Here is a 26,648-nt window from a genome sequence, read left to right as displayed (position 1 = left end):
ACACACACACACACACACACAGCTGCGCAGGCGCAGATAACTCACCAGCAAGGCTCTCTGGGAAATAGAGTCCAGCTGTCTCCATTTTGGCTCGAGGCCCTTGAAAAGGGAATTAAGGCTACTTCAAAGGAATGTTAGTGAGGGATAAAGAGTTGAGAAAGAAAAAAAATTATTGGTTTATTTAACAATTTATAATATGTTATTTAACAATATTAAATGCTGTTATTAAATATTATATGGTGTGGCTCATGCCTTTAATCCCAGTACTTGGAAGGAGAGGCAGGTGCATCTCTGTGAGTTCGAGGCCAGCCTGGTCTACAGAGCGAGTTCAAACTAGGGCTGTTACACAGAGAAACTCTATCTCAATCAATCAATCAATCAATAAATGAATTTTCCCAGACTTTCCCTCCCATTCGAATTTCACCTCCATCTCTCACCTCACCACTTTCACCTACCACCACCTCCTAATTCCCAAATGGGAAAAATAAGTTATTGGATCGAGGAAAGCCCTGGCACTATGAGACGGTTTGTATCCCAGGTAGATCAGTGCATCCAGAAGGGCAGGAGTCTTTACGGATTTATGCACCTTGATTAGGCGCTAGCACAGTATTGTGTGAATAGTTCATGCTTTTTGACCACTTTGAACAACCCTCGTAAGAATAATCCCAAATTACTAAAAGTTAAGGTGACTGTAGATCAAGCCCCTCTGTCCACATCATGAATGGAAAGTACTGTGAGCCGAGAGAGTTTACCCCAGGTACTTGTCATTGCTGGGGGCTAGAAAACGTCTGAAGAGTCCACACAGTCCCCGTGTTCGTGTATATGAGAATGTTATTTTCTTTATTTGAGTGGGTGTGAAGCCTAGAGGACGACTTTCAGGAGTTGATTTCTCTCCTTCCACTATGAGTTTCAGGTCGTGAGGATTGGCAGCAGGGGCCTTTACTTACATTGTACTGTTCGGGACGACCGTGGTGGTGCACACCTTTAACCCCACCACTCGGGAGGCAGAGATTGGCAGATCTTCCTGAGTTGAGGCTAGCCTGGTCTACCTACATACTGAGTTATGTATGACACCCTATGTCAAAAAATAAAGATAAACACATTAGCCTGGAAAGATTTTTTCAGCAGTTAAGAGCATATATCAGTCTTGCAGAGTACCTGGATTTGCTTCCAGCACCCACACTGGACCGTTCACAGCTGTCTGTAACTCAAGCTCTAGGGGGATCTGATGCCTTTGGGGACACCTGCACTGACATGCACACACCTCCTCCACACGCACCCATGCATACATAATATTTAATATACATAATGTTAAAATAACGACTAGTATAGCTCTTAGTCTGATGTGGTGGTGCACTCCTTGCATTCTTGCCCCTGAGGCAGAAAGATCATAAGTACTAGGCAAGCCTGGGTTACATAGCAAGACCTGACCCACACACAGACACGTAAAAGGTTTCTTTGTTTGCATTTACAGGAACTGGCATCTCCTTCAGGTCTACAAAGGCTTATTTCAAGGAAAGCTGGCAAAATTACAAGCCTGAGCAAGGTGCCTGGCACACCATGGTCTTTAATTAGCCACGCGCTGAAGGGAAAGGGCGGGACCGGGGCACAGGAGGGCCAGCAGGGGGAGCACTGGCATCTCACTCTTCCGGAGACCTGTCAAGTCCCGCTACTAGCCAAGGCGAATGGTCAGGGGGCGGGGCAATGCGACGGGGCGTGACCTGAGGAAAAGGCGGGTAGTGGAGCTAGAGCTGATTGGCTGGCACTCTGAGCGCGGGAGCTGGAGCACGTGCAGAGCTCCGACGGTGTCCTGCCTCAGGTGCGCATGCACATGGGCCTTCGCTGCACAGCCCTTTTCTAACGCCCTCTCTGCCTGGCACCGCGTGGCGGGAACGTGGAGGGGCGTGGCCTTGACTCAGGAGCGAATTCGCGCGTCAGCCTCGCCCCTGCCATTCCTCGCTCGGCCTGCGCCTCGCCGGTCGGCATCCCTGGGACCCGCGACAGCCCATTGTCATCACCATTGGGCCACCCAAGCGTGGGCCCAGCGTCAAGGCAGAAGTGGAGCCTTAACGCCATTTTGCAAGTCTTGAGGCAGGTGTTGGTGACCAAAGGGTGTGGGGCGGCGGATGCCCGGGCACTAGCTGGCCAGGGTAGCGGGGAGCCTGGAGTGCCCAGAGTCGCACCTTGTGGCGATGGCCTCCTTTGGGACAGAGTGGAGCAGGACCACAGAGCTGAAGCAGGTGTGAAGCTAGGCCTAGGTGTGTGTGTGGGTGTGTGTGTGGGGGTGCTGAATCTGCATTTCCAGAAAGTTCTTTCTGAGTGGTGCTGGAGACGTGGAGTCTCCTGTTCGAGGCTCGAGGCTCGGCTTTTGGAATCTTGAAGACAGGAGGTATGGGAATCTTAATTTGAGGTTCCAGAGTTCACCTCTGGAGAGTCAGAGATCTAATTTGAGGCTTTTCTGGTCCCAATGGAGTCTATTGAGGTATGAAAGTAGGATCTTGGGTTGGGCACAGTTTGGGTCTTTGAGAACTCGTTTTAAGGCCTAGAGTTGTCCTCTTATGCATTGAATAGAGGCACCAGTTTAGGGTTCTAGATTCCAGTAGAAGCGCTCGTGAGATCTAGGTTTTCTTTTTCTTTCTTTTCTTTTCTTTCTTTCTTTCTTTCTTTCTTTCTTATTTTTTTTCGTTTTTCGAGACAGAGTTTCTCTGTGTAGCTTTGGAGCTTGTCCTGGAACTCTCTGTGTAGACCAGGCTAACCTTAACTCACAGAGATTCCCCTGCCTCTGCCTCCCGAGCACTGGGATTAAAGGCCTACATCACCAACGTCTGGCTCAATATCTAGGTTTTTCTAAGAAGATAACAATTTGAGGATCTGAAAGGATAGTTTTGGAGTCTGCAGATATTTATTGTAGGACATGAAATACTTTTCGGGGGTGGGGTGGGGTTGAGGTTAATTTTAAAGAATCCTGTATAGTCTTCCTATAGAGTTTGGGCTTTTCAGCATTAAGACTTGTGATTTGAGCTGGCTGTGGTAAATCACACATACAATCTTGTTAAGCTGGAGTCCAGTCTGCACTACATACGCCTGAGCTAGAATATGGAGAGACCCTGTCAAGAAAAAAAGTTTGTGGTTTGTGATCTTGGTATTAGGCTTAGGGTCCTATTTGAGGGTCAATAGTCAACAGTTTGCAATCCAGTATTTCAGTATCAGATTTTCAGGGTTTAAAGGTTTGGAAGCACCTTTGGGGGATTTAGCCCTCACATTGGAATTTATTTATTGGTCTTCTCTCTCTCTCTCTCTCTCTCGTTGGTTTTTTTTTTTTTATTCTGTAACTCTGAAAGGTATAACCACCTGGTTGATACAAGGAACCTATATTGTTCTCTTAACTTCTTGGGAGGCTATTCTCGTTGGTTTTTTTTTTTTTTTTGTCTGTCTGTCTGTCTGTTTGTTGTTGTTTGAGATTGAGAGAGGGTCTCACTATGGATGGCCTGGAACTCAGAGAAATCTGCTTCTGCTTCCTGAGTCCTGATATATTTTCTGTTGTTGTTGCTTTGTTTTGTTTTTGTTTTTTCGAGACAGGGTTTCCCTGTAGCTTTGGTTCCTGTCCTGGAACTAGCTCTTGTAGACCAGGCTGGCCTTGAACTCACAGAGATCCACCTGCCTCTGCCTCGGGAGTGCTGGGATTAAAGGCGTGCGCCACCACCACCCAGCCTCTGGGTCCTGATATTAAAGGTATGAAACTGCCAAGCCTGGTTCACTTTGGGGTTATTTTTTTAATTATTTTTTTGTGTTATGCCTGCATGGATCCATGTATGCATACATACATAGAGTTGCTGGGGTAGGTCAGAAGAAGATATTAGACCTCCTAGAACTCGAGCTAGAGATAGTTGTGAGACACTATGCTGTGGGTGCTTGGAACCAAATCCAAATACCCTGGAAAAGCAGTCAGTGCTCTTAACCATAAATCCATTTATCCAGCTCTCACTTTGGGATTTTAAAGTCAGTTTTCATCTATTAATATCACCATGTAACTGGGAGGGGTAGAGCCAGGTGAATCTCTGTGAGTACAAGTGCAGCCTGATCTACATAGTGAATTCTAGGACAGCCAGAGCTACACAGACAGACTGTGTCTCAGCCCCAACCCACTCTTCTAGAGGTCTCAAGCCACAGTTTTCAGACTGGACAGTTTGTATTTCAGACTTTGGCATCCCATTATTGATGTCTAAATTCTGAGATCAATGTCTGGGAATTTGCTGGGTTTAGTTTTAGATCCAAAGTTTAGGAGCTTAAATTTATCATTTGGAATTTGTGTTCCTCTATTTAGAGTTTATAGTTTTAATTTAGATTCTTGTGCCCATAGTTATGTCTTATTTTAGGATCTTTTTTCAGGTGCTTTTAAAGATACACCATGGGGGTGGGGAAGGGTGTGCACCATTTGCCCCATTCATTCTGGAGTCCTGAAGAGCACTAACAGTTTGTTTCCCTCTGCAGATGTTGGGTTCCGGCAAATACTTGATTTTTCCTGATGAGCTCAGAGATAGTTCTTTGAGTCCTTCTGACAGGTAATAGTTTTCCCGTCCTCAGTTTAGCAGCTTGGTTTGAATAGAATAATAGTAACAAAACAATGCTACTAAACACTGTTTCCAGACTGTTTGTTTATCCTTTAATTGTATCTACTGACCATTACAGCAATCTTGACAAAGAAACAGAGGCGAATATTCCCACCATTTCCCAGAGAGGATTCTGAGTTGATTTCAGGCATTGATGTTCTTGGGTTTTTCTGTTTGTTTGTTTGTTTGTTTGTTTTTCCCGTACTGGGTATGAATCCAGGATCTTGTGGTGTGAGGTACTAAGGAATTTTTTTTTTTAAATCACTATACTATATCCACAGCTCCCATTCTGACCCTCTTTTTTAATTTTTTGTTTTGTGCATTCACTGCCTGTGGGGGCCAGGAGAAAGCACCAGATCACCCTAGACCTGGCATTACAAGTGCTGTGAGCCATTTTGTGGGTGCTGGGATTGCAACCTGGAGTCTCTGTAAGAGCAGCAAGTGCTGTTAATTGCTGAGCCATCTCTCCAGCCCCTCTAATTTTTTGGTTATTCATCCACCTGTAAAACACTTATGAAATGTTAGGAATCTTTTGGGTGTTGTGGGGTGAGAGGAAATACTGAAACAGCCTTCAGGACCACGTACGTGATAGACAACCCTTTACCACTGAGCTGTAAGAATTTGAAAAGCAGATTGAAAGTTGGATTGGATTCCTCTCCATCCATCCAGTCTGGACAAATTAAAAGCAGTCGAAGTTCATCTTTCCCTGTTCTGCCTTCCCCTTAATGGATATCAATTCAATCCTCATTCATTTATTAAGAACCTCACAGTTAAGCACCTCCTTGCTCTGGTCCTCTGTGTAGTAGGTACTTCTCAGAAGGAGCACCATGAAGAAAATGAAGAATCATGTATTCTGTAGCTTAGCTTCCTGGAACCTTAGTAATCAACAGTTTAGACTCTTGTTGCCCCCTTTTTAGATGAGGGAATCTTTACAGTAAAAGACTCTTGGTTGCAGTGAGTAGAAAACTAGCTTAGGTATAAAAGGGTATTTGCTGGATCATTTAAACAAAAATTTAGGGGCCCCAGGGCATGGCTAGTCCCTGACAAGGGTTGAATGGTGTTGATAGGGCTCTGCTTGCCTTGGCTCTATCTTTCTTATCAAGCAGACTCTCTTTAGGGGAGGGCAAGATGACTCCTAGCTGCTCAGTCCATATCCTGCCTGCTGGATCATCCCAAAGAGGCTCTTTTCAAGATTTATTGAGTCCATCATGCTAACTTCTTAGATATACCTTGGTTCTGTGCTCCTTTTTAAAGGGGAAAATAGGGTCAGTTTCTCTGGAAAACTTGAACAGAGAGTAGAGAGGCTTCCCAAAGGACAATTGAGGTACTATTTTCAGGGAAGGGGAATGGGATATTGGTGAAGCAAAAACAGCAATTATCAACAAGTCATTCAATAATCTATGTGTCTCATTATCTACCATCCCTTACCCCTAACACATTCTGAGAAATGATTACACCCTCTTTTTTTTCAGGTTTTTTTTTTTTTTTGAGACAAGCTGTAGGTCTATCCTAGGTTGGTCTTAAATTCATTAGAGTCCTCCTGCCATACACTCTCAAGTGCTGGGATTATAGGTACAAACCATGCAAGTAAATAAATAAGATCAGAAAGATAGCTCAGTGGACAAAGTGCTTGCCATGCAAAGCGTGAGGGTGTAATTCTGATCTCCTGGACCCACATGGAGAAGACATGCAGCAGCACATGCCTATAATTTCAGCACGGGGGAGGGAGAGACAGGATGATTCTTACGGGCCTTACTGACCAGCCAGTCCAGCTACACCAGTGAGCTCCAGCTTGAGGAGACTGTCTGAAAACATAAGTGGGGAGTGACTCAGGAAGACATTGGATTTACACACTCAGGTATTGTACACATGCATAAATAGGTAAATAACAGGACCGGCAATTGGTGATTTGGAGGATTTACTTATTATATTTATCTTTTGTTTTCAGTATTGAGAATTGAACCAGGGGTTTATGTGTGCTGATCAAACACCAGATTTTCTTTCAAAATAAAGTCCTCTGGGTAGTGGTGTGCATGCCTTTAATCCCAGCACTCAGGAGGCAGAAGCAGGCAGATTTCTGTGAGTTCCAGGTCTTACAGCTTGATCTACAGAGCAAGTTCCAGGACAACTGGGGTTACACAGAGAAACCCTTTCTCAAAGAAAAAAAGGAAGAAGTAGTAGTAGTTCAAGGCCACCTTTCACTACATAGAGAAACTCAAAGCCAACCTAAGCTATCTATAACAGACCCTGTCTCTAAAAGAAAAGAAAAGGGAAGAAAGAAAGAAAGAAAGAAAGAAAGAAAGAAAGAAAGAAAGAAAGAAAGAAAATCTGGTTTGGCTAACATAATAATGAAAACCCTGAACACACTACTGGTCTCAGCTACAGAGGAGGCCAAGGCAGAAGGTCATGTGAGCCCAGAAATTTGAGGCCATCCTAGGTAGCACAATGTGCCCAAGGACAGCACACCTCAAAATGGCAATCAGTGAAGAGGTCACTTGGAAACCATTTATGATATTTTCTTCTTCATTCTTCAATTCAGATGACTAGTGTGTGTGGTCTCTGTGTTTACCAACATTTGAAGAAGTGAACTAAGGGTGCTGTCTACTACGGGAAGCCCTTTAAGTGCTTTTCATAGATCTTAGAATGGAGATAAAACTCCTTTGTACTGTAATACTACAGGTCTCTGTTTCACCCAAGATGCCTCCTCCAGCCTTGTCCCTTTTGCTTGCTGAGCTCCAGTGCTTGGGTTTTATTTTTCTTGAGTTCCCCCTACTCCTTTATGCCACAGGGCCTTTGCAAAGGTTTCCTCTATCTGGAGTATTTTCTGTTTCTTCTCACCTGCTCTCATCCTCTAGACTAGGTTCTTGCCAGATTTAGTTCCAAAGGAAAAGACGTCACTGGTTAGTCTGGAGTTCTAGGTCACAAGCCCCTTATTTTGTAGGTCAAAACCTGCTATTACAACATTCACAACCAAACAGCACCTCTCCTTTACCTGCCATCAGAGCCAGCCTTGAGGGGTGTTTGACTTGTGCAGTCATTCACACAGGGCCTAGTGTTTAAAATTTCCAACAATTGGGTGCTGGGTGGCTGGATTAGTACAGTGCTTTGCATGCAAGGTTAAGGATATGAGATGAGATCTCTAGCACCCACAAATACAAACAAGTACAGGGGAGATGGAGCTAGGGCTTTGAGATTAGGCCAGGCAGCCTAACTATTTCTGTGAGTTTCAGGTATACTGAGAGACCCTGTCTCCAAAACTAACACATACACACATAGAATAAAAAGACCTAAATAATGAGTTTAATGATTTACTTTCTTAATCTTGAAGATCTTAATTATTCAGCAAGTGACCCCACATTTTCATTTGTAGTGAACCCCTCATTCTGATCCGAGTTGCTGTTTTATGTTTGTGTAACTGTGGTTGAGGTCCTTACCTCCAGCTATACCCTCAGCTCCAGAAGAACTATTTGCTCTTTATACTCTTGCCCTGTCCTCACAATTTCTGCCACAGAGTGGATGCTCACTAACTAATTGCTGAATGAATGGATGAAAAAGATATAGTTGGTTTTTCGAGACAGGGTTTCTCTGTGTAGCTCTGACTGGCCTGGAACTCACTTTGTAAAACAGGCTAGCCTCAAACTCACAGAGATCCACCTGCCTCTGCCTCCCAAGTTCTGGGATTAAAAGCATGCATCACTATCTCCAGTTTACTGCTAATTCTTTAGGGTTTGGGGGGGTATTTATTTGTTTGTTTATTGAGACAAGGTCTCATGTAGCCTTGGTATTAGACCAAAGGTTTGGGGGCAGATGGCAAACCTTTAAAGCTAGATGTGGTGGCTCATGCCTGGAATGTTAGCACTTGAGAGGCTAAGGCAATATGATCACATTACCTTGTCTCCAAAAGCTAGGTTTAATTTTAGACGTCTTAACCAAAACTAGCTCTCATCCCCAAACAGGAAGGATAAGAAGAACCACACAAACAAGCTTCGAGAACTGGCCCTGCTGATCCCTGTGACCATGACGACCAGAAACAAGAAGCATACCAAGGTGTGGGGACTAAAGGAGATGAGGCAGGAGGGAGGAAGGATGTCTGAGCAATAAGTGTGGGCCTCTCTTGGGAAATCCATGCAGGCTCTCTCAGTGATGGACTTGAAACAGGGGTGGTCTAGCTCTGAGCAGGAATTTCTGGGAGTTCATGATCCCACCAGGATTTTTTTTTCTTAAGCCAGTTCCTTGCCCAAGGTCAGGGAGTTCTGTACCACTGAGCTATACCCCCAGCCCTGCGCGATTCTTTCAGGATAAGAGGTGAGGTAGGTGGAGCAGGGGCTGGAGACAGCACAGTCAGCACTCATTACTCAAGCATGAGAACCTTAGCGCCAGTCCCAGAAACCACAGAAAGCCATGCATCCATGAGGTGTCTTAGTGCATGCTTGTATTGGTCAACCAACCTAGACTAATCTGGCAGTGACCCAGGTCACATTGAGAGACCCTGTTTCCAAAAATAAAAGAAAATTTAAAAAAATAAGAAAGAAAAAAAAAAACCTGACAGTGGACAGCCTCTGAGGAATGACACTGAAGATGACCTCTGACCTCTACATGCATGTGCACACTGGCACCCACATGAACATGCACATACACAGAGAAAGAGGAAAGGGAACTAGGAGAGAAAAAGTAGAAGCAGAGGTCATACAGCAGAGCAGGAGCCTTCCAGCTCTCTCAGCTGCTGTCTGAGACTCCTCAGTCTCTCTCAGCCCCAGGTTCTCAGTTAAAAAAAGGAAAGAGTAAGCCAGGCCTGGTGGGACAGGGTTTAAATCTCAGCACTCAGTAAGCAGAGACAGGTGATCTCTGGGAATTTAAGGGTAACCTGGTCTATAGAGTGAGTTTAAGGACTTCTAGGGATACACAGAGAAACTCTGTCTCAAAAAACAAAGAAAATATAAGTTCTGTTCCTAAACAGTACTGAAAGACCTGTAGTTTAGCAACAGAGTTCTTGTCTGACTTGTGCAAGGTTCTAGATTTCATCCTTGAGGATGGGGGTAAAGTGCACAGGGAAGATAAAAAGTGTGGCCTAGTTTTACATGCCTTTCTTTCTGGCACCTGGGAGGCTGAGGCAAGAGAACTGCAAGTTCAAGGCCTGTCTGGGCTACAGAGTGAGTTCAAAACAGCATGGACAGCTTAGTGAGACCTTGTTTCAAAATACAAATGTAAAATAGAGGACTGGGGAGGGTAGTTCAGTGGTAAAGGCTTGCCTTGGACACAGAAGGCCCTGGGTTCAGAGAGAGAGAGAGACAGACAAACAGACAGACAGACAGACTCAGGAGAATTCATTTCTTTTCCTTTTGCAATTTGCAAAGGCCTCACACTGCTTGCAAACTATCAACAAAGTCTCTTCAGTGCTTCTTTGTTCTCATATGGTCTCCCCACCTTTGATCCTCCTGCCTCCCTCTTACAAAGATCCTCATGACTGCACCAGACTCACGTGGGTAATCTCAAGTAATCTCTCCATCTCCAGATCCTTAACTCAATGACATCTGTAAAGTCCCCTTGCCCTATAAGGCAGCCTATTCAAAGGCATGGAACTAGGATGTGGCTGCCTTTGAGACTAGGATGTGACTATGGGGGGATTTTTCTATGTCCTCAAGCAAGTGCATATTTGCTATGTATAGGTACTATCACACGTTTCTGGGAAACCAGGGAAGAGACAGACACAGTTCTTGTCCACAAGGAATGAGTCTAGCATTTTATAATGTACAAGATGGTCATCTCCTTTGGAATTATCTCTAAGGCTGTCTACTTTTTTTTAATCTTTAAATTATTTTAATTTTTTATGTGCACGGGTGTTTTCCCTGCATGTGTGACAGTAACAGAAGAGGTGTTGGATCCGCTGGAGGTGGTTATGAGCCATCCTTGGGTACTTGGAATCAAACCTGAGCCCTCCAGAAGATCAGCTAGAGCTTTTATCTGATGATCCATTAGAACTAGGGCCTTGTGCATACTATATAAATACTCTTCACTGAACTATACTTATTCCTGAGACAAGATCTTACTAAGCTGCTAGCCTGACCTTGAGCTCACTCTGTCGTCTTGGTTGGCCTTAACTTGCAATCCTTTGTGTCTTCCTCCTGAGTGGCTAGGATTATGAGCCTGTATCATCAGGCCTGGTTTCCTTCTACTTCTCTCTGTTTTGTTTTATTATTATTTATTATTATTAATGTACTTATTTATTTATTTATTTTTGGTTTTTCAAGATAGGGTTTCTCTGTGTGTCCCTGGATGACCTGGAACTCTCTCTCTCTGTAGACCATGTTGGTCTTGAATTCAGAGATTCATTTACTTCTGCTTCCTGGGTGCTGGGATTAAAGATGTGCACTACCATGCCTGGCCTACTTTCTGTTTTAAAAAAATCATTAATGTGTGTGAGAGAGAGAAAGGGGGAAACATGTCTTGGCATGTTTACAGAGGCCAAAGAACAATTTTTGGGAGTCAGTTCTCTCCTTCACAGTGGAATCTGGGGATGGAGCTCAGCTCATCAGGCCTGTACACCAAGTACTTTCACCCTCTGACTCATTGGTTTGCCCTCACCAGCCCATTCAGCTGACTTCTCTACCATGTATCCTCTCCTCTGCTCAGGACCCCTGCCCCCCCCCCACTCTCTCTGGGCCACTGACTTTCCAATCCAGGGTAAAGCCTCCAAAGGATGACTCTACTCCTAGCATACAGCCTAGAGCAGATATTGATTGATCACTGTTGTTCCCAGTTTACTGTGAATTCCTGGACTCAGACATCAAATGTTGAATATCTTAAATATGCCTCCATCTTTAAAGTTTTAAGTTATTTATTTGGTGCAAATATCATGACACAATTGTGGGAGTCAGTTCTCTCCTATGGACTTGAGGGACCAAATGCAGGATGTCAGGCAGGTGCCTTTCCCTGCTAAGCCATCTCACAGGCTTACCTTCTTTTTACAGTTTGAGACAAGGTCTTACTATGTGGTCCTACTTGGCTTGGTACTTGCTTTATAGCCCAGAGTGGCCTCAAACTAATAGCAATCCTCAGCTTCTGGTGTTGTGATTATAGGCTTATGCCACCACACCTAGCAAGGCTGTGAGAGATGTATGGACATGCTCATGTTTTTTTGGGGGGCTGTTGGAACAGGGATTCTTTGTGTAGCCCTGGCTGTCCTGGAACTCCCTGTGTAGACCAGGCTGGCCTCAAACTCAGAGATCTATCTATCTCTGCCTCCTGAGTGCTAGGATTAAAGGTGTGGAGCAATATGCTCACTTAAAAAAAAGCTCTTATGTCTATTTATTCTATTTTATATGTATGAATGTTTTGACTGAATGCATGTATGTATATCACGTGTGTTCCTGGCACCTGTGAAGGTCAGGAGATGCTGTCAGATCAGCTGCCATAAGAGCTACAGAGAGTTGTGAGCCCCCATATCAGTGTTGGAAAACAAACCCAGGTCCTCTGCTAGAGCAGCAAATACTCTTAACTGCAGAACCAACTCTCTAGCCCCTAGACATGCTCACCCTTTGGTTTAAGAAATCATGAAGAGGGCTGGAGAGAAGACTCAGAGGTAAAGAGCACTAACTGCTCTTTCAGAGGTCCTGAGTTCAATTCCCAGCAACCACATGGTGGTTCACAGTCATCTCGCTCTTCCGGCCAGCAAGCATACAGACAGACAGAACACTGTATACATAATAAATAAATAAATCTTTAAAAAAAACGAAAGAAAGAAATCATGAAGAAGGCCAGGTATGGTGGCACACACCTTTAATCCCAGCACTCAAAGGTAGAAGCAAGTAGATCGCTGTGGGTTCAAGGCTAGCCTGGTCTACATAGACAGAGTTACATAGTGAGATACTGCTTTTTTTTTAAAAAAAAAAACAGAACAACACAACAACAGCAACAAAAACCTATGTGTTTAATTAAAAATAAAGAAATTCCTAAAGGAACAGATTGCCTAGAAATACCCAAGGGGCAAGGAGCTAAGAGAGAGAGGTTGTGGGGAGAGAGGGAACGAGAATGGATGAGAATACATCACTCTAAAAGCCTTCAGTCATTCAGTCACTCAGTGTTCAGTAGATGCTTGTTGGATGACTTCTCTGTTGTGACAGTTTTAAGACCTATTATAGCTTGAAATGGTCTCTGAAGTTTCACCTTCTAGTTGTAGCTGCCAGGTCATGTTACTAAAGCACCAAAACTGAGCCTTCTAGCTGGGTATGGAGCCCATGTCTATAATTCCAACACTTGGAGGCTAAGCAGGTGGATCACGAGTTTGAGGCCAGCCTGAGGTACACAATGAGACTTTCTCCATAAACAAAACAGAAAAACAGAAACAGCCTTCTATTTTGAAATCAGGGATGGAACCTAACCAACTCTGCATGGAGCATGTGTGTACAGCCCTTCACAGCTATAAAGACTTCAGTGCCAGTCTAAGAGACACCTGCTCAGTGCTCCACTCACAGCTTTGTTCTCTTTCTTTTCCTTTCATTTCTTTTTTTTTTCCGGTGGGGGCCTTTTTGTTTTGTTTTGTTTTGTTTTGAGATAGGGTTTCACTGTTTAGCCTTGGCTGTCCTGGGACTTGCTCTGTATACCAGGCTGGGCTCAAACTCAGAGATCTACCTCCTGAGTGCACTTTTCTTTTTCAGTCCCTTGAGACTCCCTTGAAGACAATTTCATTCAAACATTGACTAAGAAAAATCATGTGAGAGAGAGTGTGTGGTGTGCATGTGTCTGGAAGGGTGGATGGCAGGAGGTGTTCTCTCTCTGTCTTCTTCTTGTCTCTGTTTCTATGTGGTCTTGCTATATAACCTGTCTTGTCCTGGAATACACAATCCTCCTGCCTCAGATTTCTGAGTACTGGGATTACAGGAGTGTTCCAGCATGTTTGGCTGATGATTTTTATATTGGTTTTTAGTTTTGTGTCTTCCGCAGCAGTTCAGGAGGTATTTAGTGGCATTGGTGAGGCAGGTGGTGTTTGCCCACTGGCCGGAAGCACCCTGCTGATTGCTGTGAGAAATCTACTTCTTTAAAAGCCCCTGGATGAGCCACCTCTCCATATCTGCCTTTGCAATATAAAAATAAGTTAGCTAAAGTCTTGCCTCAGCTAGCTCAAGGTCAAAGAGAGAGAAGAACGTGGCAACAGAAAGCAGAAAGCCGTGTCCAGGCTATTAGAAAGCACTGGAATGTGGGAAGCTGACCCCGCCTAGGCCAGATGGTCAGAAGAGAAAGGGGCCATGCTGAAGTTCAGAGGAGGAGCAGGCAGGTGAGGGGGCTTGTGGGGAGAAGAAGGAAGAAGAGGGGACCCAGATCGGGAGGTAAGTATGAGCAAAAGGCCTGGGGCCAGAAGCTGAGGAGTATATGCCAGTAACTGGGACCAGGAGGCAGGCTGCCCTGGTCAGATTCCAGCTCTGCCTCCTTAGGTTTCCAAACCCCATTAGTGTTCAGCCTCAGTCTTCAGCTGGCTCTCTAGGACAAAGTAGGGGCTAGACAGCAGAATAGGTGAGTGTCTGCCAATAAGCCTACTAGGGTATGTGTGGAGGGTAGGCTGTGAGGTACTTCCTGTCTCTGTTCCCAGGAGTCTTACACTGTTCTGGGCCCTGAAGCTTATATAAGTCAGGGTCTTACAGATTGTACCCTAGACTGGCTTCCAACTCACAATCCTGCTACCTCTGCCTCTTATGGAGTCAAGAGGTCAGGTGGGCAAGGTGCCCCACTCTCCACCCTGTCTCTGTGCAGAAGGAGATCCTGCTGCGTGTCCTGCACTACATCCACTACCTCCAGAGATGCATTGATGTGGTCCAGGCTTTGCTCAAGCTCCACAACAGCGATAGCAAAGGTGGATTTGTGGGTAAGCAGTTCCACCTCCAACATGCTTTTCTGGCTGTCAGGGAAACTGATCGGCCGTCTTCTCCTTCCTGAGGGAGGTGTCTACAGCAGAGAGGTAAGCAAGGTGCTGCAGGAGAGCCTCATGTGATGGCTCACACTTGTTACTGCAGCATCCAGAGGCCAGCCTAGGCCACATAGTGAGTTCTAGTCCAGCGTAGCCTACAGAGGAAACAAAGCAAAACATGGACACTGTGTTTTGAGAAGGAAGCTGGAGAGCTTGGCCTTCAAGGACAGCACCCTGCCAAACTGCAGAACCACTCTGACCAAAGAGCATGTGGGCGTGAGGAACCATAGAATGTTTAGGGACAGGCAGGAGATGTGGCTGGAGAAGATACAGTGCTGAGCAGGTTGATGCATGTCTTTTCCAAGCCAGATCCTGATTCAGACTCTGCCATGACCATAGCCTCTCTGGGCTTCAGTCCTACAATCCGTAAATTGGGAGCCCCCCAGAACTTCCCTCTTTTGTGTGCTATGGGAATCAAATGTATTAAAACAGAGAAACAACATAGTGGTTACAGCATACAGCTACCCAGCACTGTACAGTGGCTGGTGTGAAATACTCTGGCAGGAAGAAGAGGCTGGGGGCACAAAGGCTAGAGCAGGGGAAGAGGTCTGTAGGGCAGAGCAGAGGGGTAGAGATGAGAACTATTAGAAGACTGAACCAGGAAATATCCTGCTCAGATTAATTTACTTTTGTTTTTATTTTTCTTTCTCCTCCTCTTCTTCTTTGTTGTTTTGTTATTGAGACAGTCTTTCTGTATAGCCCAGACTGACTTTGAACTTGCAGTAACCCTTCTGCCTCAGCCTCCCAAATGCTGGGATGACACACCTACGTCCCTGTGTTTGACCTCATGGCTGTGCATCCATAGACCTCAGTTTCCTTATTTGTAAAGCCTGTCTGAAAACCTTCCCACCTCCAGGGTTGGAAAGCCTTGTCTGGGAGGAAAACGATGTCCAGGATGGAGAGTGGGCTCTGATCTGCCCCCTTCTCCACTCCCAGGGCTGGGTCGGAACCCATCTGCCGGCCCAACCCAGCAGACACTCCACTCCCTCCAGCCATCAGAAGTCGTACCTTTGGGGCACCTGCTCCAGACCTCGAAAGAAGAAGTTCACCTGAGTGTCAGGTACATGTGATCTCTGGAGGCAGGACAGGGAGCTGCTGATGTAGCATAGTTTCCTCCTGTAGGGACACACTGAGCTAGGCCTTGTCAGTCTGTGCCTGAGTAGTAGACTCCCAGACCTTCCTAGGGGGTGCTGAGGTCTAGGGTGGCATGCTTTCCTCTGGACCTTCATTTCTTCCTCACTGGGACAGTTACCAGTTCATGCCCTCTCAAGGTTACAGAAAAGCCCGGGCAGACATTGCCAAGCTGTGCTTATATCAGAAGCACTGGCAAGGCCCAAGGAGGATGCTGCTGTTATCATTTACTGTCCTTGAACTAGGGCATAGGGGAGACAGAGTTGAAGGAAGATCCATGGCTGCACATTGGAATTACTTCAGGTACTTAGAAACTTCCTAAGTGTGTACCATACACCCAGAAAGCTGGTGTCTTTTGGGTGTGGAATATCACACCAACTATGCATCATGCTGTTAGAGCTCAAAGTTACATAGACCGAGTTGGCTCAGTAAGCTCTACTTGAGGAGCTGGGCACACCTGGGGTGCTGGTAAGTGGCCAAGCCAGGCAGTGCTCTGGAATGTGACAGTGCAGAACAGAAGAGTTCTCTCCTTGGGCCAAATTCTGAGGCATCCCAGTGTTCTCACCAAGCCCCCTGACTCTGTCTCTATTCTCTCAGAGCGCCCAACCTGGCCCCAGAAGCCTCACCGCTCTCTGGCTTTGAATCAGCCTGAAAATTTGGTCACTGTAAACCCAGGTCAGAAAGAAGAAAACAGGGAAGGTGCCACCTACCCAAGAGACTTCAGCCCTGGCACCCACCCCACATCTGCACTATCCCTGTCAGAAAGTGATGGAGGAGGGACCCAGCTGGTGTACTTGGACATGGCTCAGAATATTGTTGCCTATGACATCATAAGTTGGTGCCTTTCCTCAGCAGGAACTTACTGTTTTATTTGCATGTGTTCTTCTCTGCCCCCCACTGTGTGTGTACATGTACGTGTGTATTTGTGTGCTTCTTCACAGATTTCCTCCTGGACAGTCCTAGCAACAAGGCATACATCACCGAGTGGGATGACACTGCGTCTCTTGTCATGGGGCTTCACCCACAGCTTTCCTTTCTTATGTAGGGGACTATAAGGGAGGGGCAGGATCAGGTCACCCTGTGTGTAAGCTTCAGGTCTCAAGCCTGGGGATAGGGGAGCATAAGCCTACTGGGCTTCTCTGAAGAAGTCAGACTGTCACTTGGCCCTGTCACTGTACCAGAGGGGAGTAGGGGTGGAATTCTCTAAAAAGGACAGAAGAGCGACAGGAATGCAAGCCTTGGCCTTGCACTAGCTCTGAGGCCTCAGAGTGCCCAGTTCTCCATCATGCTCCCTATTGTTAACGTACCTCCTCTAGGCCAGGCCATAACTTGTTGGTGCTTGTGACACAGTAGTGACAAAATTCTCAGTCCAGTGATGGAATCACCCACATTTCCTGGGCCCCCAGAATTTCTGAGGTGATAGAATGCCGTGGTCCCAGAGCTGCATCACTTCCTGCTAGCTATATGACTTGGGCTAGACATTCATGTAGCAGTGACTGGGACAACCCATTAGGGTCTACTGCATTGTACTTCAGTACAAGATGTGCAGGGGTAGGTCAGAGCCAGCCACACTTGTGGCCATCCCTGTTGTCATGGCATTGTTATTCCATGTTAAGGATCTGATGATCGTCAGTGCAGCTTCTGATAGATAGAGGTGTGAGCAAGTGCTGCGATGACTTGGGCTCTTGTTTGGGTATAGGAGGAAGAAGACTGGTGGCAGAGTCTGGTCCCCTTCTTTCTCCCTGTCTTGGAGCCTTGGAATCTAGCCCATATGCAGTCATAGTCACCTTATTCTGACACCCCTCCTCCAGGTGATTGGGGTGCAGGGACCCAGGATGGTGAGCTTGACACTGACATCAAGGCTCAGAGCAGAGATCAGAGGTCCTGTTTCCTCACCAAAGCAGAGCCCTATCTCAGGTAAGGACACCCTGGGGTGTCAGTGGCTGGAGCTGAGGTATCTGAGGAGTGTGAGAGATTGATTTACGTTCTCTGCCAGAGTCCCCTAAATGGCACCCTAGGTCCAGTTGTGTTCTGGCTGGTGCAGACTCTCACGAAGGTCTGGATTGTTACCCATTGATCTTCTTGCCTCTTTCCCCATCCCAGCCTATTCTCATCCATTGAGGGCTTCTCTACTACAGACCGTGACTGTATCAGTGGGGCTGATCCAAGATACAGCCCAAACCTCTTCCCTGGCATTGGAGAATGTGACCTCTCTCACCATGTCAGCCCTCTCTTGCCTTTACCATGAGCCTTCCACTGAGCAGCACAAATCTCCAGTCTTCACACTACCTGCTCTGAGTTTGCTGCTCTGGTCCCTCTACTTGGAGCATCTGCCTCTCTGATTTACGTGGGAAACTACCCTCTCCGATGTGCCCTCTGGTCTTCCCTGGAACACTTCCTCCGTGGGGTCCCCTCTGTGTCAGCATCTGCTTACCAACTCATTTTCCCTAAAGACTGATTAAATCCCCTGGGGTTGCATGGAGTGGCCCATGTGAGCTCCACAATCACAGCTGAGTTCATCCCGGGGCTATGTGTCTTCCTATGACTCCAGCTCTCACAGGCAGAAGCTATTCTTGTGTACTTCCAGTGAGACACACAAAGAAACCCCAGACACTGACCCTTGGCTTCCTGCGTGGACCTCAGAAGACAGCCCCAATGGTGATTACAACTCCTCTTCTTGTAGGCTGTGAACCTTCTGAACCTTCCTCTCCAGAGGGTTTCTATGTTTTTGTTTGTTTGTTTGTTTGTTTGTTTGCTTGCTTTTTCGAGACAGGGTTTCTCTGTGGCTTTGGAGCCTGTCTATGGCAGAGAAAAGCAGGAAGAAGGTTGGGGATCTGCTAGGCACAGGGATAGCAAACATACTATGCTTATTATCACTCTGCCCCCTGATTGCTATGCCAGACTTTGCTAATCAATCCCTATTTTCATGAGTCAGCCACTATAGAACTTTTTAAACAGAGCTATGGGTTACTGCAATCAGGCTGCTGGCTTTGACACAGTGTAACAATGATCTTTCCTTTTTTGTTTCTGTATTGCCAGGCACTGTGCCTCTTAATTTCCTCTACCTCCACGACTCTGAATGGTAGTCTTCTTTCCCCAGTGTCTGACATTATCCCCTCAAAACCTGCTGCTGCACTGGGGGTTGACCACACTCCTGAGTGCCATGATCCTTTCAGGAAGCCCACTGGCCTCGGAGTCTTCCCAGAGCAATACCTGGCATGAGACGAACTACCTGAGTGAGATCTTAGGACTCAGCTCTTCCCTCTTCAGCTCCCCAAGCAAAATCCTGCCAGATCATGTCCTGGAGGACGAGACCTACTTTCTGACTGAAGGTGGGCTGCCAGAGTGGGAGGAGCTTCATTCATTCATAAAAGATAGGGACACCTGTCCACCAAGTACTTGGGTCTGAGATGGGCCCAGTGGATTCTCACAGGGCCTTGAAGGGCCCATAGTTCCTCCAACATAGGGTCCACTAGGCCACGTAGTGAAGGGGAGGCTCCAGAAAATTGTCACACTCACAGCTGGCCTGTGAGTGAGACTTGGACATGGGCTAGGAAATCCCAAAGGGGAGAAAGTCAGAGAAGGGGACTGGGGATAGCCAGAGTACTGTGAGAAAGGTGCCTAGTCCCGCTGGTTCTCTGCTCACAGGTCTCTTGGAGCCTTTGCCTGCTGCCTGTGAACTGGAGGACCCCCAAGAGAAGGTAAGTTCTATCTTCCTGGCTTGACTCCCTTAATGAGCATCACACACTTCCATCCTTCCAAGAATTACCAAGTCTGTCCTCACAATCCTCCTTTGAGCTTACCGCTGCCCATGAGGAGCCTGAGAGGGGCCTGCTAAGATCACAGCTACTCCCCAAGCAGGGTGGGGACAGGACACTTCTCTCACCTTCAGGGATTTACCATTCATGGAGGAGCCACGATGCTTAGTATGTGCTTGTTTAATGTGTCCCTGTGCATGACACAGGGGCTCTTGGATCCTAGACTGGCCTCAAAATCAATCCTCCTGCCTCAACCTTCAGAGAGATTGGATTACAAGAGTGTACCAATTTTTATGGCCAAATAAATTTCAATTCTTCGAGCATGGCGTTTACTCCAGTGGGTAGTCTCATCTCCGGCCTCATGTTCTGGAGTTCATGAAGAAAACTCCACTGATGTCACCCAGTTTTGTTCTCGCCTCCAGTTCAGCACAGGAGGGAGCAGGAGGGAGGGAGAATCAGTCAGTAGGGACTGGTGCTGAGGCCACGCAGGTGGGAGGGGACACCTGTATCCTCCAGCTGAGACATCCTATGTCCCTGTTCTAGTCTGTTTCCTCCTGTGTGAATTGATGTCATGAGGCCCTGCTTGAGACCTTTGAGTTGAAGTTCCTGAGTTTCCAGGGGTGTGGATACAGATAAGCGTGTTTCACCTGCACTGTTTCTGATGCTCTGTGAATCCCATAGTCAGTGTTTTCCTCATCAGGTCCAGGACACACCCACAGCCCCACCTAACTTCCAGTCCTCAGTCTCACTGGACCACTGCTACCTGTCGCTGAGTGAGAACACCAAGGTGCTGTCTAGCTGCAGCTCCAGTTCAGAGTCCACAGACACTGAGTCCCTGTGGGGACAGGAGGTGAGGGGGTGGCCACCCACCCAGGGAGGACAGGGGTCTTCTCCCTTGCTCAGTCTTCTGTCCTGCAGCAGGCCAACCATGTGGGCTTACAGACCCCCAGTGATGAGGACAGAGACTACACATGGACACCTACTCGACAGTCTTCTGGCCTGCCAGTAGCTGGCAAGAAGACCAAGAAGGTCCAAGCAAGCCAGGGCTCTGGGAAGCTCAAGGAGAGCAGAAAGGCCTGCCCTGGCCAGGTGAAGAAAAAGTGTGTTAATGGCTTCATCATGTTCTGCAGGATGAACCGGAAGCATTACATTCGGTGGGTGAGGGCACCCGGGTTTTTAATGGTATAAAGAGGTTACCATCCCCATGTGTACCCTAAGACCATGTGGCCCCACTGCCATGCAGCAGACCCAAGTTCAAACTTGAGACACCAGAGAAAAGGAAATTAATTGGCTTCTGTCACCATCAAGAAAACTTTGGTTCTGGGCTGAATCAGTCCTGTCCCTCTCTCCTGAGCTGTCATCTCCAACATGCTGGGCCACACTGGTAGCAGGTTGTCCTCAGGAGGTTCAGGCTCAGTCCTGCCGGATGCCCTAGAAGTCTTATCTCTAAACATCCTTGGGGTTGACTTAGATCAGGTGCCAGTCCTGAACCTGTCACTGGTGGCTGAGCTTTGCTGGAAGAACAGGTTTGTGGGTGGTAGGGAGAGCCTGTGAAGTGGTGGCTACAGGTCATTTGCTTTTGGGGAAATCTGTGTCTTCAGAGGGTGAAATGGGACACTGGAAGGCTGGTGGGAGAGGAAAGATGGCCAAGGACCATGGTGTGGCCATTGTGACCTCCTCCTTCCTGTCCCAGAGCCTGGCCTGGGATTGCATCCACAGCTGCCACTAAGGACCTGGCTCAACTGTGGCGAGAGATGACTCTGGAGGAAAGGAGACCATACTGGTGAGAAGTACCTTCCAGAGGGTGTGGGGGGAACCAAGGGCCCCAACCTGTGACTCTCATCCCTCACTCAGAGCCTCATGACTTTACTAACAGGTTGGGGCTTTCCTGGGCTGAGGACTTGTGAAACACAGATTCCTTTTCTTTGTATATGTGTGCTGCATGCACATGCGTGTGTGGTATGTGCACGCATGCACATGCATGCAGAGGCCAGAACAGGATAGCAGGTGTCTTTCTCTTGCTTTTTGCCTTGAGGTAAGGCCTCCCATTTAATGGGGAAGTGGCCTTTACAGCCAGGATGCCTGGACAGCAAGCTTTTGGTTCAGCTCTTTATGTGGATACTGGCAACTCAAACTCATGCCCAGAGCAAGTGCTTACTCACGGATTATCTCCAGGCCCCTGGGTCACACGTTTTATGACCTGGGAGGTGACAGGTAGAGTGTCACCTGCAGCTGGAATGAGAATGAATTTTGCTGTTCTTGGACATACTGCCTCCCATTTAAGCTTTGCCACATAGAGCATCTCAGTTATTTTCCTGTCACTTGGCCTTTTCTCTCTTGCCTTAGCCATCCTTCCCCAATTCTATCCCTTCCACCAACTTCAAGGGCTTCCTCTTGCCCATTTCCAAACTAGTCGAAATCCTGTTTGTGAAGAGCACCCAGCAGGGTCCAATTTAGGTGTCAGAACCTGGCACCCCAAAGACAGATTGGCCCCATGGGACCAAAGAGTGTTCTGGCTCCCTGAAACCTAGGTTTGGTCAGTGCTGGGGGCAGAGGGCTGTGCAGGAACCAAGGAGCCAGAAATGAGGAACCTCCATCTGTCCCCAGCACTAAGGCACGCAGGTTCAGCCGCCAGCACAACCGCATTGTGAAGCGGGAGAGCTCCAGCAGTGAGGACGACGATGGGGAGACCCCTAAGCCCTTCTACCAGCTGATGGCTGACAGGGTCCAAGTGCCTTTGGCCCTGGCTTTACTGCCCTCCCCTCACTGCCAGTGAGAGGAGCAGCCCCTGCTGGGTCTGCCATCTGCTTAGCTCCCAGGTCCCCCAATGTTTGTTTCCTTTGGGCCTCAGCTGCCACTACTGAGGGTCCCCTGCCCAGCCCCTCACCCCCAGCACCAGAGAGGAAGTGTAATTACTGACCCAAGGCTTTGTGCTCTGCCTTGTGTGCAGCCTTTCCCACCTGTTGTTAAAGGATGGTGCCCAGATGAAATGCAGCTCAGAATCAATCCTGCTTCAGCCCCGTTCGTTCTCACTGCACACTTCCCTACTCTAGCTGTCCTAAAATGAAGTGGAGCCCTTCCTAAGAGCAGGGGAGAAGCAATGCTGTATCCAGAATCCCTTTGCTTCTGAAATTTGAGTTCCACAGGTATGAACTCAACTCCTTTACCTTGAAAATCCAGGCTTGGGATGTGATGACTCATGTCTATAATTCCAACATTCAGGAGGTTGAGGCAGAAAGATAGGATTTGAGGCCAGCCTGGACTCTAGAACATGACCCCATCTCAAAAAGAACCCAAACAAAAAGAGCAAGCCACAACCTCAGGCTTCGTGTTGTCTAGTTCTTTCTTAGGCTGGTTGTTTGGCAGGTGACCCTTACCCCAATGGCTCTGTTGTCTGTTAACTTGACTTTAATTGAAATGGAGGCATAACATGTCCTAGAAAAATAAAGATTTACGATACAAACTAGACAAAGAGGCCAGGGTTGCCCCAGTGGGCAGGGGGAAATCTTTGGTCTGGGACTGGATCCTGGGGCTCAAGTCAAGGGAAGTAGGGGAAGGGTCCCATGCACCCATCAGACCCTCCTCAGCAGAAGGGCTCTCTGGGTCACACCCTGGTCTCCCATCCCTGGGATTCAGGCAGTTCTGGGAGCACTAGGTATCCGTGGGCCTATTAATAGTGTTATGGTGAGGGTGCTGGCTGGAAACCAGCCACTTAGCAGGGCCTTCCTCAGCTAGTACCAAGTAGAGGACAAAGCCCTAGTCAGGACCCCTAGAGCCCCATGCAAAGAGGGCTGTAACAAAAGACTTCTCATCAGGCAAGGGACAGTGCCCTGACTGGGGTGGTTCCTCTGGCTTCTCCAGGGCTTGCAGCTTGTCCAGCATGGAGGGTTGTAGTTTGGGACCTTCAGACTGCAGCCACTTTACTGAGGGTTCCTCCTTCTGTCCTAGCACCTTGAGCACCATTGTCAGGAGAGGTGAAAAGTCCAAGCAATCACAGTTCCAAGGGCTCCTCCACAGGTACTGACTGCAACTGGGTCAGGACCTTGGCCTCAGCTTCTGGCCCCTCATCAACCTCAGTCCCTGCTGTGGTTCCCAGGAGCAGCCCCTGGGAGTCAGGGTCTGGCAATCTCAGCACAGTGTGGGTGGCCTGTGTCCCCAGCCCCTCCACCCCTGTGCTCAGTTCCAGCCCTGCTGGCCAGACTGGCACAGCTGCAGGTGACAACATCAGACCCTCAGGCAGGGGTGCTGGGAAGCTAGGCAGCAGGCCAGAGGAGTCCGGGGAGAAAGACAGGCTGGTGGCAGAGGTGACAGCAGGAGCAGGTGGCAGTGGCTGAGTAGAGATTGGCCCCAGAGTGTGACCCTCAGGGAGGGTGGGGCTGGGGGTCACTGGGAGGGCTCCTTCAGGCACTGTGATGGCTGGCTCTTGCTTCAGGGGCAGGGCTAGGCTGGGGGCAGGTGGCAGGACTTGGGAAACGAGCATGCTGGTGGGAAAGGTAGCAGTAAGGATGATCTTGCCCTGCTGCACAGCTACCCCAGTGACAATAGGGCTGCCAGACACAGGGTTGGCCAGGAGGAAGTTTCCTGTGGAGAGAAGAGATGGAGGGCAAGATGCTGGAGAGCAGGCAGAGGAACCAGTAGGCTTAACCCCAAGAGATGTACCAGAAGCAGAACACGGGCTCCCCCAGCCCAGCAGGCCCGAGGAAAGCAGGCGGGTACCTGGGGTGGCGGCTGAGGGAAGTTGCAGTGCAGTCACTCCCACACCAGAGTTTATCAGGTGCACATTACCAGGCCCCGCTGGAGCTGCCACCTTCACAGGGCTGCCTGGCCCAGCTGCCAACAGCTGGAGTGGCCCCACAGCCTGAGGCAGGGTCACCACCTGGGAAGTGGGTACCACCTGAGGCAAGTTCAGCAGTGGGGAGGTGGGGCTCAGGCCTGTTGGGTACCCAGAAGAGGGGGAGAGTGGTACAACCTGCGGAGCAGCCACTGAGGACACAGCTCCTGGGGTCAGAGAGAAGGTGGAGGTGGGTGGGGGACCAGGGACTACTTGGGGCAGGGTCCCTGGGACTTCCTCTCCAGCTGCCCCAGGAACAGCTCCCTGAACCCCTTTGGTCTCAGGAGCCTCAGACGAAGCCTCTTCCAATCTAACCTCTCCTGTCTGAGGGTCCAGGACCAGGGAAGTCTTGGCCTCATTGGCTCCCTGGGGGCTGGGTTGTGGTGGTGGCGCGCCCCCACCTCCTGTGAGCAGCAGTGGCCCCAGGCTGGAAGCCTCTCCTAGAGCCAAGCTATTGATGATGACTGGGCTGCCATTGAGGAGCACTGCTGGGGGGCTGCTGGCTGCCAGGAAACTGCCATTCACTAGGATAGAGGAGGAGGCGGGGCACGTCGCAGGAGGGGTGGCCCCCGCTAGGAAGATAGAATTCTGGGTGGGGGCCTCAGCAGCTACGGGGGCCACACTCCTCTCCAGATCCTCCGGACTTCTGCTGGACTCGGACTCATCTTCAGTAGTGGGGTTCCCATCGGACTCACTGGCAGGAAAAAGGGTTAAGTCTCAGGTCTGAAGGCTGCATTGCCCTAGAGGCAGAGGCAACCCAAACTCCTGTTAACTCTTTGAGCCCTTCAGAGGACCCGCACGGACCCCAGAGCCTCCACAAACCCTGCTGGGGTTGACAGCATGGCGGGAATGTAAAGCCGGAGGGAAGCTTTCCCTATTCCTTTGGCTTGCAGCCGAGCACCCAGTCCGCCCCAAGTCCCCTGGGTCAGCAGGCGCGTGGCAGCAGAGCGAGGCAGCAGTCTTTACTCCAGTTCTTCCCCCTTCCCTTCCCTGGGGCGTCAGAGACCAGAACTAGAGGCCTGGCGCTGGGGTGGGAGGAGAAGGGCTTGGGTTACAAGAGAAACCGGAGCCGGAGAAGGTTCACGTTTCACAACAAAGGCAGGCAACAGACCATGCTGTTTGGGCCCGAGGGGGCGTGGGGGTGGGCGTAAGTAATGGTCACCAAGGGTGGCAGAGGTCCTCGCCCTAGGTGCCTTAGACAAAGGCCTCCTTACCCTTACCATCACCCCTCTAGGGGACCCTCCTCCCTTTTCTCATTGCTCCCTGAACTGCAGCCCCAACCTAGAAACAGCGGCCAGAACCTCAGCCCCCTGGGGCAGTGATGCCCAGAGAACCCAGGGTGTGCCTGATCTCTCTGCGCTCAGCCCGTGCGCTCGCCAACGCCGAGGGGTACCAAGGGTCAGGCGCGCAGACTCCAGCGGGAACCGAGGAAGGTCGGTCCCCTCACCTTTTGCAGGGCGCTCCGCCGCCGGTCCCAGTTCGGTCGCGCTGTCGCCGGTTCTTGAACCAGTTGCTGACCTGTGTGAGCGAGAGGCCGGTGAGCGTGGCCAGGCGGCGCTTCTCGTCTGGCGTGGGATAGCGGTTGCCGCGGTAGCAGGCCTTTAGCGCCGCGCGCGAGCGCTCCTTGAAGCAGTAGACGGTCTCCTCGCCGTCCCAGATGGTCTTGGGCAGAGGGAACTTCTTGCGCAGCCGGTATTTGTCCACCGCGCCCAGGGCACGGCCTCGGGCCCGCTCGGCCTCGTGGTAGCGCGCGCGCAGGTAGAGGTCCTGCAGGAAGGCGTGGTGGGCGGCGGGGAAAGGGCGGCTCTCTAGGAGCCGGTAGAGCTCGGCGTATTCACCCCGCTGAAAGGCCACTAGGGCCCGCGCGCGCAGCACCGGATCGCTGCCACGTAGGCGCTCGGCCGGGGGCAGCGCGCCCAGGAAGCGGCTCAAGCGGCCGGCGTGGCCAGCCTGCAGCAGCGCCTCGCACACACACGCCACCTGCTCGGGCGAGAAGCGGAGGCCCGTGGGCTCCTCGGCTGCGGTCTCGGAGGGAGACGCCGGGGCGCCCGGGGACCCGGAATCTGCCGCCGCCGCCTCGCCCGCCCCGGCCGCCGCCGCCTCCCCCTCGGCCTCCTGCAGAGTCTGCAGAAGCTGGCGCGCTTCCTCCTCCTCTTCCTCGGTCGCAGCCGCTGCCTCCCCCCCGGCTGCCGGCCCCGCGCTCGGCTCGGGCGAGGTAGCCATGTTTGGCAACTTTGGGAAGTTCCTCCCTCCTCTGCCGCCTCCTGCGGGCGTCCCCAGCCCCCTCCCCCGCTCAGTCGTCCTCGCCTCCCCCGTCCCCTCGCGGTCTTCTGGCCCTCTCCCTGCCCAAAGGCTAGACT

At 49.4% G+C, this 26,648-nt stretch overlaps 2 protein-coding genes across 3 annotated transcripts in view; one reads left to right on the top strand and one right to left on the bottom strand.

Annotated features, from left to right (window-relative positions):
* The window catches only part of Bhmg1 (basic helix-loop-helix and HMG-box containing 1), a 22,538-nt gene extending 231 nt beyond the window's left edge, over positions 1–22,307 (top strand). Inside the window, 14 exon segments of the mRNA XM_026777584.1 lie at positions 8,531–8,657; positions 14,355–14,501; positions 14,874–14,934; positions 15,505–15,538; positions 15,540–15,583; positions 16,297–16,533; positions 17,511–17,616; positions 18,251–18,357; positions 18,876–19,031; positions 19,348–19,400; positions 20,158–20,307; positions 20,361–20,611; positions 21,151–21,240; positions 22,065–22,307. Of these exon segments, the coding sequence (XP_026633385.1) occupies positions 8,531–8,657; positions 14,355–14,501; positions 14,874–14,934; positions 15,505–15,538; positions 15,540–15,583; positions 16,297–16,533; positions 17,511–17,616; positions 18,251–18,357; positions 18,876–19,031; positions 19,348–19,400; positions 20,158–20,307; positions 20,361–20,611; positions 21,151–21,240; positions 22,065–22,233 (1,732 nt within the window). The 3' untranslated portion in view covers positions 22,234–22,307.
* Positions 22,308–22,773: 466 nt separating this feature from the next.
* Positions 22,774–26,525, bottom strand: Six5 (SIX homeobox 5). Of its 2 annotated transcripts, XM_005370267.2 has the most exons (3): positions 25,736–26,525; positions 24,174–24,982; positions 22,774–24,038 (listed from the first exon to the last, which is right to left on the bottom strand). In XM_005370267.2, the coding sequence occupies exons 1-3, from the start codon at positions 26,509–26,511 to the stop codon at positions 23,449–23,451; spliced, it is 2,175 nt and encodes a 724-aa protein (XP_005370324.1). In that variant the 5' UTR covers positions 26,512–26,525; the 3' UTR covers positions 22,774–23,448. The 2 variants fall into 2 exon arrangements, with proteins under 2 accessions (XP_005370324.1, XP_026633380.1); XM_026777579.1 differs by having other exon boundaries at positions 22,774–24,982.
* Positions 26,526–26,648: the final 123 nt, after the last annotated feature.

Source organism: Microtus ochrogaster, unplaced genomic scaffold (assembly GCF_000317375.1).
Source record: "Microtus ochrogaster isolate Prairie Vole_2 unplaced genomic scaffold, MicOch1.0 UNK74, whole genome shotgun sequence".
NCBI classification, from domain to species: domain Eukaryota; kingdom Metazoa; phylum Chordata; class Mammalia; order Rodentia; family Cricetidae; genus Microtus; species Microtus ochrogaster.
This window is presented reverse-complemented; position numbering and strand designations above follow the sequence as displayed.

Bases quoted from the DNA above. Each gene is read 5' to 3' on its own strand.
- Six5 (XM_026777579.1), bottom strand. From the start codon at position 26,511: ATGGCTACCTCGCCCGAGCCGAGCGCGGGGCCGGCAGCCGGGGGGGAG. The intron at 24,983-25,735 runs GTGAGGGGACCG...TTTTCCTGCCAG, and splicing joins GGCGGAGCGCCCTGCAAAAG to TGAGTCCGATGGGAACCCCA.